Raw genomic sequence first — 16,858 nt, forward strand, 5'->3', positions numbered from 1 at the left:
TTTTGTAGAGAAACTGTCTGGCGAAAATTTGACAAGAGGCAAAAAAAGTTTCAAAATAAACTTAACTAATGACAAAAAAAAATTTAAGTAATCCGTACAGGGGTTTAACAAACATACAAACTTTTATTTACAAATTACATGACATTTCTAATATCTTCACGTTTTAAAAAAATATCTCGCTTGAACCTAAACTCGCCAATTTAGACAGTATCTCAGTTCCAAAATAAGTAAAAATCGATAAATCGTTTAGTAATTATTTTGAAAAAAACAATATTAATTTGAGAATTTTGGTGCTCTCTGACGGCAAAACGAACCCACATTGGATATAGATATATGTGCCTACAATACCTTATTTTTAGTTAAGTAATTTTTGATAAAGCGTCGTAAAGTTGTTTCGGTGATGTCCTGTAGAAAATCGGCTAAAAACATCATGGCGAATTCACCTAAAATGAAGAACATTCTTTCCGAAACCCTGCACCAATCCTTAACAAAACACAAAAAAGTCACTCCAATAGTCGCAACCCAGATTTCTTTGCAACTTTTCATTTTATAATTTTATTACTTTCTTCAGCCCAATGCATCTATTTTTGCGTGAACGTTAAACGTTTCAAACTAAACAATCTGTCGTAATAAATAAATCTTTTGTTCAATTTATGTGATGTGTCATTTATCTTATTCTTCCATACATATTCTTCTTTCGCGGTTTCACTAAATGCTTCAAAGGATCTCATAATAAAAACTTGTAGAGGTAGGATATTGTCCGGAACTATGGAATGGGAAATTCCAAGAGTCCATTGAATTAATTAATGCATTTGCAAATATTTCATGTCATTCTTACGGCCTTTGTGACTAGTTAGTTATAATTATGGCTTGTTTGTGAATATTGTCCTTTGCATTCTCATTTGGTGTTATGAATAAGACCTAATTCCTCTTTGGCTACATTGTCGCTTCGTAATCGCGTAATCATGGCTTGACCGTTCAAGAACAATAAATTGGAAAAAGAAAGTTCATTCCTTAAGTAGCAAATAATCTCATAATAGTACCCACTTATTCTTCTAAAGTTTTGACCCTGGATACTCTGTTTTTTTTTTAATGAAATTGCCATTAGATGACGTCCCCACGAAAGCATGGCCGCTTGTTTACAATGTCGAACGCTTTAAGCACATGTACGAAAACTCTACCACTAGATTTAATTCCCAACAGCAAACCGTGCCAAAAACCTGGATCACCGTACCATTACAATCCGAATTCGATGCCAAAAGTCAGGTATTTTTATTCACATGTATTTATTTACAGTTACGTCTCATTTTCGAAAAATTCGACCGACACACCGTCAATTTGTTCGTGTTCGAGCGTAATAAACAATTGTTGAGTATTGTATGTGTGTGTGTGTATGTGTGTGTGCGGAGGAAGTTGCGATTCTGGATCAGTGCGATTTGTTTTAATGGCGAGTGTGCGTGCGGGATTGTGATTTCAAGGGGTCATGTGTGGATACGAAAATATTTGATCGCGTTTCTGTGCTAATTTTAGCCAAAAAGCAGATAGTAGGTGAGGTAGGCACAGAAATATGCCTTTTAAACATCTATAGAAACTCAGACAACTTTGAGTCACTAGTGCGTAGATAATTCTAAAAAAATTTCCCCAGCAGTTTCTAACACTTATAGAGTTTCTTTTAAATCACGAGATAAATTAGCAGTTCAAAAAGTGTCATATCATACACATTTAACATGTTTATGTAGGATGATATAGGTGATCGCACCAAGATCACACTCGTTTTCCCGTCAACAAGAACATTCTTATTTTGAATACGAATCCTACGTGTTATTTATGCAAAATGTTCTAGACTTATCTTTTACCATTTTTTAGACAATGCCGCTTAAAATTTCACATGGCAAAATCCAAGAACGTTCTAATACTTTCACTGGACTGTTTGCGGTAACGTAATCCTAAAATCTGAAAAAGGCAAAAGCGTGAACCAGGAAATATCGCATAAGACTCAGTTATAGTAGGTTCCTTAGTATACTAAATTTTTTCAATTTGTGTAAGATGTTTTTTGAGATATTAAAGTGTTTACAAACTTTTGAATAATCCTGTATGTGATTTAAAAACGGCTTTTTTTATTTGTTTCACTGGCTATACCTTTGCATTTCCCTTTAAACTCATGACTATACACTGTAACAAAAAATAAAATAAAAAAGGGGATGTCCAATAATTTCCTCTTTAAATATGTTAATCATTATAAGAATACATTTACCTTAAATATCTACCAAAATTTCTGTAATTAAGCTTGATGTGTTTTTAAGTGTTATTAATATTCGTGCCAAAATGCCAAATTATTTGGCAGATTTGAAATATTACGAGAAATGTAATTTTGTCTAAAAATTAGTTTGGTTTTAAGCCAATTGCTCCAAAAAAAGCGTCAAAGTCGCATAAAGTGTTTGCATCAGTTTGGTCCTTGAGGCTTTCAGATGAACACACGTGATTTTTACTTTAAAGAAACGGAAAACATCAAGCTGCTACAGAATAGAACTAACAGTTGTAAATGTCTCCATTACTTTGATATGCAAGATTTGAAGTCTCGACGTCTCACAATGTTTTTTTTTTCTTGAAAGAGCAAGTTCTTTTATTACGGATACAATTTATTCACTAAACGCAGCTGTGATTTCAGATATGGCTGTAACCTGAACTGAAAGAATGCTTTTCAGAGTATCTGAATTTTTAAAATGTGTAACTGACACAAAGCCCTGCAACATATCTGCAGTATGTCCCTGAATGGGGTTGCCAAGAAGTGAAAGTTTCTTATTTTTCATTTTACTTTACTTCATGACAGTTTCTGCTTGTTTAAAAAACGGTTGAATCAATTCTCACCGTTTAAAGTTTCCTTTTCGTTAAAAAAAATATTGAAAAATAAGTCCATTTACTTGAAAATTTGTCCAACTCCCAAAAATTTATTCTCATGGCATGGCAGTCTCATATTCATGGCAACCGCAATCAAGACTTTGGTTTATTAAGTGTTTATTGTAGTAATTCAACAAGAAAATGGAAACTACAAATAAAAATTTCACTCGATGCATTTATCATCTCCTTTAAAAAATGCTGTAACATATTTAAATACCTGTACTGATTAACCGAACTTCCAAAAAAATATAGTCGAATCATTTCGTGGTAAGAAATTGCATACCATAAGTTAATTGTAGCCGAATATTGACGATTGCGATCAATTTGAAAATAGGGATTATGATGGCTCCAGTACCCTTTAAGCCGAAATAAAGCAGTACCATTGGTTGAGAATATGGCTTCATCAGAGAAAACAAAGGTCTCAACGAAACTATTGGTTATCAATGATTTGACTGCCCCTGTACAAGCATAAATTAAAACGTTTTGCTTGATCTCCTGGCTGTAAAGCGTGATTAAAAATTGATTTGAAGGGATACATTTTCAATTGTTTTAATGTTTTTTGAATATCCGTTTTACTTATTCCTAATTTTAGCGATTTTCTTCGTAAAAAAATTTTGGCTTATTTTGAACCGAATCGATTACAATAAGAGTCGCACCGTCATCTTCATCTCGAGCTATCTTAACTGCTTTTACGTCTTTTGTCAAGAATTTCTTGATCAACTTTTGCGCACCACGTTTTGAAACGTAAATATACGGAAACCTCTGATGATTCTGATGAAATCCAAGTTGTTTTTAACGATTTCGGGTGGTATTTCCGCTCAAAATGTGTTTGAATCTTAAAAGTGGGTATTCCGTTTAGAAGTATGTTAAATAATGCAATTTTGATGAAAACCCTAAAATGGTAGCTGGGAAATTCATTACGTGAACTATCATTAAGTTATGTCAACAAATATTGTTTTTTAGATTTTCCCCTTTAGGCGGTTACACTACTGGACTACAAAAGGCACATTAACTTACAAAAACTATTTTATCTTGTAGGTAATATAATATGGATTTTAAAACTGTAGTCGTATTTATATTCTGAGTAGTAAAAAGTGGAACAATAATAGTTTTAGATAAAAAGTCAAGTTTTTCACGAAATTTACTAAAATGGTTACATCTCAAAGAAAAGTCAGACTAGGACCCTCATTCTGGCAGCATTTGTTTACATTTTAGATGACCTACCCAGCCTTAATCTATGGCCCTTTCTTCCTGAAACGTTTTATATAGTCAAATAAATTTTTTTTGTCAAAAATAAAATTTTTTTTTCCGAAAACATGGTGGGAGTTTTAAAAAGACTGTCTAATATGAAATATAACTGCCATTTTACCATTCTGTGTTATATTATTTCAATGACCTCAAGTTACGCTTACAGAATATACGATCTATCTTGTATCGAAGGTTGTAATAATTAATATCATATCCTCTTTGTCAGAATATAATGACAGACGTGGAAAAATGTATTAGAGAAGTCCTGTGTCTCCAACTGAAGAAACCGAAATACTGGAATTGGGAAATATCGACGTCCAAATCGTCTCCACACATTGCCCTTCCTACAATCCAATTATATAACTCTAAAGGAAAGTTATTAGGTAAAATTTAGTCTAAATTTTACGAATTTTACAATTCAAAATTGAGTTTTTCAGTCGAAACTAATGACAATGGAACTACACAAATACAAAGATGGAATTCACTGCATAGAGATTCTGCGCTACCATCAGAAGAACCTCGAAGATTCTCGCAGTGCCTTCAACGGTCTAGAAGCTCCAACTTAGAGAAAACACTACTTAATTCCAGGTGCGAAATGTCCTTTTAAAAATCTACAAATTACATATTAACTCTCTTAGAATCAGAACTTCTGAGCAAACAGAAAAACCATCAAAAAGTATCTCAGATTGTAAAAATATCCAGAGATGCCGAAGCGATTCAGTAGCAATGCACTCGTATACCAAAAAACGCAAAATACGCCCTTTGAGAATAGATTCCACCCTTCAATCGTACAGAACCGTTGAATCGAATAATAGAGCTTCAAATGGTATATCTGTGAAATTTCATTTACATTTGTAATGTTATAAGAAATTCTTTATTTTAGGCGAGATAAGGGCCAATTCGTACGATACCAGTGTCGTCAGACTTGCTAAGTCCTTAAGATATCAGGAAGATACTTCTGCTAAACCTCGCATAAATTCTCAAATGAAACCACAAGAATTGTGTGATTTTAGGACAGCACGAACTGATGGAATTGATAGAAGAGGTAAAAAACAGATGAAATTGTAATATTATTTTAATTCGTATGTTATGCGCATTAATCTCAGTAAAACAACTTAAGCCCGTTTCATGCTATTGATCAAATGTCGCTTACACCTATACTTAATATACTCCCATTTGAGTGGATAAGAATGTGACCTTAGCGTGATGCTAATTTTCAATATTTTTCTTTCACAACTTTGCTTGAGTAAAGCATGATTTTCTCAATAGTATGAAGCAGTCTTTATGGGGTTTCTAATAGTAGCACCATTAAATCAGTATGTCTTTTCAGTTTCTTTAGATAGACAAATATCTGCCAAAACTGAGAACATTACTCTTATATAGCTACAAACTTGATAATTAATATCCCTAAATTAATTTTTCTTTACGATTAAATTTTCTTCACGGAATAAATTTTAAACTTGAGATTAAAAAACATAAAAAAAAGGGATCAAAAAGCTGTCGTGTGTGCACGCTTCGGTATTTTCCTCATATATGCTAATTAACCAGCTGTCTTTGAGAACCATAATTTATTTGCTGGTTATTAGATGAAGGTGTGTTTCCACATATCTTTAACTCACTCATCTTAAAATCTTCAAAATTTTACTGCCCAAGACAAGAATAAAAATTTATTGTTTCTCAAGGTTCAGAATCTTTTTTATTTTGTTTTGAGGAAGTCGTGATCCCACGTAAATATTCCAACACTGCTCAGATTGAGACTAGAGAGCTTGCCCGACAATCACTTCTTGGTCATCATACTCTTATGAAACTGTTGGAATTTTAGATGAGAAAAAATGAGTTGAAATTTGATGGTTGTCTTTAGGAGAAACTTATTTTAATATTTAAATATATAATAGGATTTTTAAGATGTTTCAAAGCAATATTTTCATTCCTTCAGGAGAAATCAGGGCCCGTACATACGATCCTAGCTATGCTAGACTGGCCAATCTCGTCAACCACGAAGCTAACGTCCCTGCTCGACATCATACAAGTGAAAGAATCCCTTATTTAAATCCGCGAGAGTCGTATAATTTGAAAAAGTCACGTAGTGACGGGTTGGATATCAAAGGTAAAGACGAATCCCTTCCAGATTAAAACTAAGTAAGTTTTGAATCATTTTTCTCTTGCAGTCAAGTCAAAGCTGTTGCAAATCCCTACAGAAAAACAATCCTCCCGACCTTATCATCGCCGATCCAGAAGTGACGACTTATTCCAGAAAAGTAAACAGAAATACGATCTGGAAGAAAGCAGAAGACGGGCTGAAAATGATGGTTATTTGAAATTTATCCATCCTGAAATTGGGCCTCAAAGTGATGATAATAGTGCCCAGGATAGAAATAAGACGAATCGTTTGGTCGGGTATTTGGCTACTGCTGAGACTGTGATATGTGATAATAAGCCTAAGAATATTGAGGTTTGTAGTGAAATATAATATTCTAATAAAAAAAAAAATTACAAATTCTGTAGATAACAAATGTAGCCAAGCCCAAAAAGTACGTGCTTCGACAGAGCAGGGCTGGAACTTTGGTTCTCGAAGAGGAAAACTTCAGTGCGCATCATAGGAGAAGGTGTCATGGAGAGTTTGGAGACTGCACTCACGATGAAAATGATGTTTATGTCACTGAGGACTCAGATTCAATCAACAATGAACATCCTGCAAGGTATAAAGTTATTTCGTTATTTTTTGCAAAGTAGAGTGTTATGGAAATCTCCCTGTTGTATAATATTGCGTGAGATTATTTATTTTAATTTTATATTTCTTCATAGCATATAGAGATTAATAAGTTGAACTTCAAGTTCTAAAAAATGCATTACACCATCTTAATTCCTTTAAGTGATTGATGATATCTTTTCAGGCAGCCTCAAAAATCTAAATCATACAAGGACGTGCCCTTTGACGCAATAAATGCCCAAAAATATCCAGATACATCTAGAAATTATATCCTCACTGATTTGTATACTGCCTCAGAGCATTGGCCTCAGCAATATAAACCATGGGTTTCCAGCAAAATAACAAGGTGAGTAATTCGGTTTTCCTATAGAACTTTGAGGTTGTCCCACCTTTTGATCCATCCATTTTCGTTCCGAGTATTTATGAATTGAACATGACCCGTGGAAATGTAAAACAGTAAAATTGTCCTCTTTTGTCCCAGAAAGTATGCGACCACACGTTCCGCTCGTAAAAAAAGTACTTGGTCTTACATAGTGTCGGTTTGAGTGTGATTCTGTATTACGGCTGCAGCCCATTTTATTTGTGCACTGTTTATTTTTATTGTTAAATTAGAAATTTATGGCCGTAGCAATGAGATTTCTTTCTTAGGAAGCTATAGAAACACCTAATTCTAACAATAAAATATAGGCATGTAACAACCATCACAGTATTGCAAAAAGGGGACATTAATTTAAGGTGAAAACTAATTGTCAGCAATTCGCGTCAGCGCACATATGCTTAAAAAAATAAGCAAATTATCCATTTTGAGTCAAAAATCTTCAAGTTCTACATAGATCTACTTTTGTGCAAATATTTTTTTAAAACATTATATTTAGGGCATTGTTGAAATTAAACTTCTTTGGTGCAAAAGGTCTTTTGCAATTGCTAGACATTTCCAAATATTGACGTCCTTATACGTCTTCTAAATTTGATCTCTCTTGAAAGTCTATGGGATGTCCTTGCGACAGTGTTTGACGAATATTAGAGCTGCGATTTTTTCTGCTTATACACCATGTCTAAAGGATTAGCCACCTGTTATTTGCGTATGTAAGTCCAGAAGTTTTATTTCAGTTCCTAAAAGCTGCTGACTTCCAGTTTCATTGGTGTAGGATCTCTGATTCGTCAAAAATTCGTAAAATTTCTCTTATAGAATTATTAAGTATGATTTCTCGTCATTACATAAGGACCATATCATGCAATTGGTTGTTGAACATAAAAGTTTTATTTTTTTTTAAATTTATGCAGCCGGTTCAGGGAATTGCTTACACAAAATATCGCTGGTACAAAAGTCTATTTGAGTTGCCATACAATCACAAATATTGTTTTTTATAGGCTTTTTTTAAGGGGATGACTTTAGTAAGTTAATACTTCTCTTTTTTCAATGGTGGAGAAGTTATACTTGAACAGCTACAAATTTTCTAAAGCACATTTTTTGATAACGCTTTATTTTCGGGTTATTCACACTAAATTTCATTGGTATAGAAAATATGTTTAAATTACTGAAATATTTCAAAATTTGTTTTTTTTTTAAGGTTTTCAGTTATGATTATTTGTTTTATAATTAAATAGAGCTTCACCATTTTTTTTTTTACTTTCTCATCAATAGAGCTGCAAATAATTTGTGTTTATTCAAAGAGTTTAGGGGATTGCTCATATTAAATTTTATTGGTGCACAAACTACATTTTACTTGCTAGAATTGGCATAATTTTTTTTTCTTTTGTTAGTGGTGATTTTTCTTGCTGTTGTAAAAGTTTTACTTGACCCACTGCATATCTATGATCACAGCTTTAATTTCTTGTGTTTACATACCTTTTTTACAAAATTTATATTAAATTGAGTTGGTGTGTATTGACAAATTAAGATACTAGAATTTTTCGAAAGATATGTTTATTATTAGCTTTTCACATATAATATTTTATATTTCAATCAATGGTTTTGCTACGCAGTTTTGGACGGAATTAATGAAATCAGTATAGACAATTTCTATTAGTACATGAAAATTCCCTATATCTCTGATTGTCCACTATTGGAGTTTCGAATTGTTGAGGCGTAATGCCATGTTCACACCAATGTTCATTTATCCAAAAGATCTATTTGAATTGCTAGAATTTTTTAAAATTGTCTTTCTTCATAGGTCTTTTAAATGTGATTTTTCTTGTTACATGGAGCTTCGGTACGTTATGGTTTTACGATCGTCATAGCTCTCTCTATACAGGAAAAGATATAAGAAATTCGGGAACCAACAAGATATATTAACCACTACCGCTTCATTCCCAGCTGTCCCAATTAAAATTCTTGATTAACTCTCTGGGTTTTTATAGCACCAACACTAAAATTGGCATACTTAAGATTTGTAACATGTCAACTAAAAATTTTGATCTAATTTTTACGTAGCTCCTAGAGAGCGCTAGTTACAACGCATTACTTCGGTATATTTGGTCATATTTTTTTTATGAACGCAGCTAAAATCAAATTCTACTCGATACAATGAAACAGTGTCTGTTTATATTCAAAAAGCATATTCTCATTTAATCCCGATATCTTTCTTTGTTCGTGAGATTTTTATTCATAAATTAATTCGTGTAGTACCATTTCAAATCCTTAATTATATAAAAAAAATTAATGACAAAATTGAATTTTTCAATCATTAAAAAACTGAAAAGCCATTAACAATTAAAAAATAAGTTTTATTATAAAATCTATTTGAGCAAACGTACAAATCATAGCGCGCAACTCACTAAAGGAAATGTTATTATACCTCGGCATTGTGGCTTTTAAATTGCAATTTTTTACTTAAAAAGAGCAACTCACAAGAAAATAGTCTAATTACTTTGGCAAGCTAAAGTAATAATTGCTAAGTAATGTGTTGCTATGCAAATGAACCACAACCACCACTATTTTTGACTATTCGAAATGGTACGACTTAAATTAACTTATGGAAAAAAATTCTGTAAACGAAAGATGATATGACAATAAAACTAGAATACCTTTTTCACTAAAAATAAGCGCTTTTCAATTATATTCAATAGAATTTAACTTTAGTTCCACTCAGAAAATATACCGAGATGGTAGGAAAGACCAAATATACCGAAGCAGTAAGTTGCAACTAGCGCCCTCTAGGAACTACGTAAAAATTAGATCAAAATTCGTACTTGGTATCTAACAAAACCTAAGTATACAGGTTTTAGTGTTGATGCTATCAAAACATAAAATGTTTTTAAGGAATTTTAAAATAAAATTTCAACTTTTAACACCCTATAATTCTAATACACGCAACCTTGGTTTAAAGTATGTTGGGTCCATTCGTCATATTTTGATATCCGCTATCTCGGGTTTTTCTATGTTCCATTCCCACTGAATCACCCTGCATTAATAAATGCTGAAAATCATTCATGTTCGTGTCTTAGCAGCAATCTTAAAACTCTTAGACATTTTGAAGCCCTTTTTAAATCTGCGTTCTTTATTTTTAACCCAACAAAGAAATAGTTTAAAAACGCGTTATTTATGTTTTTCACGCTGTTAATGTTTTCTCCGTAAGTTTTGTTTCGCAAAGGAAAACAGTAAAACTAGACAAGTGAAAATCGAAGTATAAAACCACAAACAACGAATTTTTAATCTTTTGTTAATTGGATTAATAATAAAAAAGACAAAAAAAAATTTGAAATAAGAAATTTTTTTAAATATTCAAGAGTTTTAAAATGGCTACCACAATTCTAATATGAATGATGTTCAGCATTTATAAAATTAATAACAAATAAGTATAATCGAAATACATTTCAATTAGATTTTCCTTACTCAACAGAAAACTACTTGATTAAATGTAGTTTTGTAGGATATCATTGAAAAGTATTTTTTAGAGCTTTAAGATAAAGTATCAGAAGCAGGGGGTTGTCATTTAATATTATTTACTTAGAGTGGCTAGAGATGACTAGTAAGTGAGAACGGATAGATTAATACATCATTTTATAGCTATTGTAAGTTTTCGAATTGTCACCTTGGATGTAGTACGTTTTTCCAAGTGTTGTTGTTTTTTACATCGAGTTTTATTGGTGTTCTAGGTGATCTATTTGAGATAATAAAAGTTTCCAAATACTGTGTTTCTTATGGTCGATTTAAATATAACTTCTGTTCCGCCGTGGTTTCTCGTCAGTTAAAACTGGAACTTTTTGGAGTTTATACGCTATATTCTGGGGATCATTTACACTAAATTTTATTGTCGCAGAAGGACCATTTGATTTGCTAGAATTTCGCAGAAGTTTTTTTATATTATATATTTTTTACTTAATTTATTCTATCACTACTTGAGGTCTTACTACGCCACTGTTTTTATACCTTAAGGGGACTATTTGTATATTTATAAATTACTCTTAGGAAAAAACTTACACCAAATGCTATCTAAACAGAAAGTGCATGTAAGTTGCTAGAAATGTCCAAAAATTGTGCTTTTGTAATAACTTTAAATGTTACGAATTCTCAAAAAATATGTTTTTTTTATATGCATCCTAAGTGTAACTTTTCCTGTCACTACATGGGGCTTTATTACGCTGATGTCTGCTAAATTTTAGAACTGGATATTTTAATATATAAACACCATATTTAGGAAATTAAGAGAATTATTCCATGATAAGCAGTAATTATTTCTAAAACCTCCTTTTTTTTCAATTACAATAATTAGTTTCAGAGGGGGCCCAAAACCACTCCAAACAGAAAATCACCTCTTCTACTCCAAAAGCGATGTGTTCCCATTCCAACAGTTATTTGCCCAAAAATATTACCATCCCATAGTCGACGAAAATTCAAACTACATTGTAAATGAGCCCTTAACTACTCCTGAGAGCGACCATAACAAATCGTTAGTAGACTCTGTCCCTATTAGTTTACAACAAGATATGGATAAGAAGCCAGGAAAGCTTAGAAAGAAATATCATCATAGCTTGACTCTTCCCAACTCTACTGAGTTAGACAAAGGTAAGTGTGACTGCATTTTTAGTAGAAGATCAGGTACCTTGATCATAATTATGGTACTCCTAGAACCTTTTGAAATTATTGTCATTGAGGTCTCGATTTTTCTTAATGTTCCCTTGAAACTCTCTATAGCTGCTGATTTTAGAGCTCCAAAGAGCTGTTTGGTTGATAATTTTATCAATTCTGCTTTCTTTAATGATAATTTATCCGTTTGGAAACTTATCAGGAATACATTTTGCGGAGTCCCATGGTCTTCCTAACGACTCTTTGTCGTAATTTCTTTCACCAACGAAAGAACTATTTGCAATTAAAAACCAGAACTTGATATTTGCTGCATTTTTTGGAGCGAAGGTTATGTCGGCACTCTTTATCAAAAACCGTTCTGAAGATGGAATTATTGAAAGTTGCAGAGTCTTCTCCGAAAACATAGGCAGGATCTCTTGTAGTGAAAAAATTGTCGATGAACACTTTACCAGAAGTTTCATAGAATATACATATCTTGGTGCCCGAGTAAAGCAATATTCTCCAAATGAATTTTATCACTATCAGCCTTTAAGACACAACCTAAGCGTTACCAACTTGAGTAGCAGAATTTTCTATAGCAATGTTCACTGGCTGCTCATAAATATCTTTAATTCAGATTACAGTAGTGCAACGAGTTCCGATAGCTTCGCATGTGTGTTTCTTGGCAGAACAATTGTAAATGGAATAAGCTTAATCATCTGAGTTGTATCTATTTACCTTGGGATGGCTTTACCAAAGCTATTCATTCTGCTACTGTTATATCAGCTGATTGGGTTAATACTATTTTTGGTGCTTCTGTTCCGTAGATGGTCAAAGAAATGGAGACTGAAAGAGAAAAGAGATTTGATTTATTTCTTCAGAGTTATACGTGAAATATCTGAACATCTTAATCTAAAGATCTGTATCTCCAATATCATGAAAATGTATTGTGAGGTGAAAAACTAATTTAATGCTATACAGTTTTATTCAAAAGTCTGGATTCGGTTTGATATTTTGAAAATATAAATTATAAAATAATAAAAACGAAGATTTTTGGAGCACTAGAGGTATCGTTGCCTAGTATAGTTAGAGACGTGATGCTTGATTGAATTCGGTTCAAAGACGAGAAATTTTTTAGATTCTTCAATTTCACGCGTTGTAGATTCGCAATGGCATTTCACTGCATGGTTTAAAGGTTAAAAAAACCATTGGAATCTAATACATGCAATTTTACGAAGTCTATTTTACGCAATCACGAACGAGACGTCTCATTTTTTCCAATAATGCGGCCTCTTAAAAGCACCTTTGATACAAGTTTTATCTCACAGGAAAATTTATGTTGAATTCTATGTGAGATTCAATTACTTGGAAAAGTAATAAAACGTCTTAAAAAAATTCCATTTGAGTTTAATATCTACAATATTACGCAGGGCACTTTATGTAGTTACGTATAAAAGATCTTATGTGATGTGCAATATTCCGGTGCCTTAAAACGTTTTTAGAAAGCTCGATTATACGATATCAACTTCTTAGGGCGGATTTTATCGAACTCCATGTCATGTACTTTTGGAGAATCTTGATTGGAAAAATAGATTCTGAAAAATTTGAACCAATATTTGTTGATGTCATTTATACAGGGTGAGTCGGGAGGATCGTGCCAAACTTCAGGAGCGTGTTGTATATGAAAAATAAATGTAAAAAAACTCAAATGTTGTTATCCGATTTTCGTTTATTTACAAGTTATGGCGTAAATAAAATTAAAACATAAAATTTAAAAAATTTATAAATTTCATAAGAAATTCCATAAATTAACGTTTGGATATCATAGTAAATGTTCAAAAATATTGCCATTAACTTCTAAACATTTTCGGTTTCGTCTATGAAGAGCATTCGTTGCGCTCCTGATTGTTTCATGTCTTTCTTTAATAGCAGCTGCAGCATTTCTAATGCGTTGAATTAATGCATCTTGAGTGTCCACTTTTACTCTATACACTTCAGTTTTAAACGAACCACACAAACAATAATCTAGTGGTGTGAGGTCTGGAGACCTTGGAGGCCAACTAATAGGGCCACCACGATCAATCCAACGTCTAGGAAACGTTTCGTCTAAATGTTGCTTAACCTTTATGTTTTAATTTTATTTACGCTATAACTTGTAAACAAACGAAAATCGGATAACAACATTTGAGTTTTTTTACATTTATTTTTCATATACAACACGCTCCTGAAGTTTGGCACGATCCTCCCGACTCACCCTGTATAAAACAACATCGTCTTAAGTCTTACTTAAAAAGTCGTTTGAATGTAAAACCTATGTATCATATTTCGTTGTTCGCTTTTAGAAGTTAAGAATGTTTATACTGTTTTCACAGTACCTTGAAGATATTCGATTATTCTAACGATGCTGTAAACTTCAATGCTACAGAAAGCCTTATTACGTTCTCTCGGAAAGGGATTCTAACCAGACGATGACAATTTCACTTTTTTACAAATTTCAAGATGATGCTTTTACGTTGAGATTTGAACATCACCTCTACAACTATGGTTAAATACCTTTTATTAGACTTATCTAAGTTATTTGCCTTATAGAAGAGAAAAGCGTTGCTAAAACGTACCCAGATCAAGATGCGTTTTAAAGCAATTTTGCATTCACAAAACGTCGCTAGACGTTAAATGTTATAAAACCCATCGCTTCAGGAAATTTAATATTCAGGTTAGTTCAGGTTCCTAAATTCACAAGCGTCACTTCGAGCGTCACAAGAAGAATCACTCGAGGTAAGTTTCGCAATTCAATTAGCTACCGTCCATCAGTCAGCCATCTAGTGACGCCTTATGACCTCTGAAACTTGGAAATGAGAGTTCTTGTATTCGAAAGCAACTTGCAAGAGCACATTGCATTGCCACACTACGTACAAGAAATACGTTTGAACTCCTTTCTCAGAAGTAGAACGCAACAGAGTCAATTGAAGTGAAAGGATTCATCCTTCATTTTTCATCCCCACGAGTATATTATCTGCAGATACATGTTACATATGTCGTAGTAACATTCGGAACGTCTTTTATAGTTAAGAAAGTTTAATGTGTTTTCTTCAAAATATAGAAAGCCAAATTACCGAATTTACCACTAGTTGACCTCATCTCTGCCTTTTTATATCTCGACTGTCTATTTTCTGCTCTTGCTTTTGCTTCCCCGTTTCCGGGAGATACCCCAGTCCATAATGGGATTCCCTGACACTTGGCCATTTAGCAGCAGCGGTAATGGTAAACTCATTCGACATTGCTTCCTCTCTAGATCGTTTGCCAGTTTGTCCGTCATTATCTTATTGCTATCTCTAATAACATAATACTAAAACTTATGAACTACTAAATCCCCAACACAGACACATATATCAGTTGTCAGCTATGCACGGGCCTCCTAGTTCAAATATATTCGAAAGTGATATTTTCACTTACTCAAACAATTAGGTCGAGGTAGGATTCAAAATTAGCTTTATGTTGGGTTAGACAATCTCTACATCTTTTTCAAGTGTTCATGGGAAATAATATTTCTAAACTTCAGAAATATGTACCTGCAGAAGTTTTGAATTACGAACCTTCAAATCAAAATTCATCTCGCAAGAAATTCGTGTGTAAAGGCTTTTGTTGAAGCCAAGATCGAATGTTTTTTTTTGGAACTATATAAGTGGCTTTATCGTTCGCCATATTATTGCCGTATAAACATTACCGTCTCTATGCTAACTCAAATCCGAATACTTCATGAAATTCGAAAAAATAATCATTTTTTAGAACACACTTGGCAAAATTCCTAAACCTGAGTTATTCTCCTTCTAAAGATTTTCTTTGTTTGTACGGATCAAAGAAAACATGCATGACATTTATCTACAATTGTAAAAAATAAAAAATGTAAACTCATGGTACTTTGACTTTGAAGGAGATTTATAAATTTGAAACAAGGTCGATCAGTGTTGAGCAACGAAAATTTTGTGAGGGAGAGATTAAGGAGCTTTCTAAAAACAGAAAGCTGAGCTTTACTCAATTGCTAAACGAAGGAATAATTAGAGGTGACGGTTGCCTGAAATATTTTATATACCATTTCCAGAAAATGCACCTAGCGTTATGTAACCAACACCATTTAACCAGGCCCATCATCAGAACCAAATAGTTTAGATATTGTTGTGCGTCTCAGGACACAGTTAGAGTAATGTATTAAGAAAAATTCCAGTTATTTTTAAATTTTGTGCACGCCATTGCAACTTTTAAAAGATTAGTTAGTTTAAAATATATAAGACTTTATGACGGCAAAATTTCTTTATGACGTTATAATTTGATTGAAATCAATTAGAAACGTACAATTAGAAAGCAACATTACTGTTATATTGAATACAGGCTGTCTCATAAAAAGTGGGTGACGGATTTTTTAAATAAAATTGTATTATTCGGATTACTAAATAATGTTAAAGTTAATTTTTTTAACTCAACTTCTGCTTCAGGTCTCAACTTCTGAACTTTAAATAGAACGCTGAATTTTTTTACAGTTTTTTGATAGGAAGTTTTTTTCTGAATTTGCCGATGTATAACAAGTTAATTTTAGAATAATGTTGAACTGAAAAAATAAAAAAAGTTCATTTCTTTGAGTTCTACTACATTATCATGAAAATTGCAAATAGGGTTTTTTTTGCATTTAATAACGTATCACTCCGTAGTTTCCATAAAACATTATTTTCATAGATATAACTCGAATTAACTACCACCATCGTGAACACATAATTGACATCTTCTGATTATACCATGCGTAGAATTTATTGTAGCACTTGGTGGAATTTCCTGGCAAACATTTACATTTTTTGTCTTAAAATATCGACATTTTCTGGCGGGGTAACATAAACTTTATCTTAAAGGTAGCCCTATAGCCAAAAATCCAGCTGAGAAAAGTCCGGTAAACGAGCCAGCGGTTTTATCTTGTCCCTTCTCACTGGATCCTAATGGCCTCTACT

General features: G+C 32.7%; 1 protein-coding gene across 5 annotated transcripts in view; it reads left to right on the forward strand.

Annotated features, from left to right (window-relative positions):
- The first annotated feature begins 1,334 nt into the window (after positions 1-1,334).
- The window catches only part of LOC136339590 (uncharacterized), a 114,115-nt gene continuing 98,591 nt past the window's right edge, over positions 1,335-16,858 (forward strand). For 2 of the 5 annotated variants that reach the window (XM_066282965.1, XM_066282967.1), the window contains exons 1-10: positions 1,335-1,548; positions 4,373-4,529; positions 4,584-4,734; positions 4,785-4,972; positions 5,030-5,191; positions 6,083-6,253; positions 6,315-6,598; positions 6,652-6,845; positions 7,041-7,202; positions 11,572-11,864. In XM_066282965.1, coding sequence (XP_066139062.1) covers positions 4,379-4,529; positions 4,584-4,734; positions 4,785-4,972; positions 5,030-5,191; positions 6,083-6,253; positions 6,315-6,598; positions 6,652-6,845; positions 7,041-7,202; positions 11,572-11,864 — 1,756 coding nt within the window. In that variant the 5' untranslated portion in view covers positions 1,335-1,548; positions 4,373-4,378. Of the gene's footprint in view, positions 1,554-4,372; positions 4,530-4,583; positions 4,735-4,784; positions 4,973-5,029; positions 5,192-6,082; positions 6,254-6,314; positions 6,599-6,651; positions 6,846-7,040; positions 7,203-11,571; positions 11,865-16,858 lie in introns of all 5 variants that reach the window. The other 3 variants (XM_066282966.1, XM_066282968.1, XM_066282969.1) reach the window with 3 other exon arrangements.

The sequence above is a fragment of the Euwallacea fornicatus genome, chromosome 6, assembly GCF_040115645.1.
Source record: "Euwallacea fornicatus isolate EFF26 chromosome 6, ASM4011564v1, whole genome shotgun sequence".
In the NCBI taxonomy this organism is placed as follows: domain Eukaryota; kingdom Metazoa; phylum Arthropoda; class Insecta; order Coleoptera; family Curculionidae; genus Euwallacea; species Euwallacea fornicatus.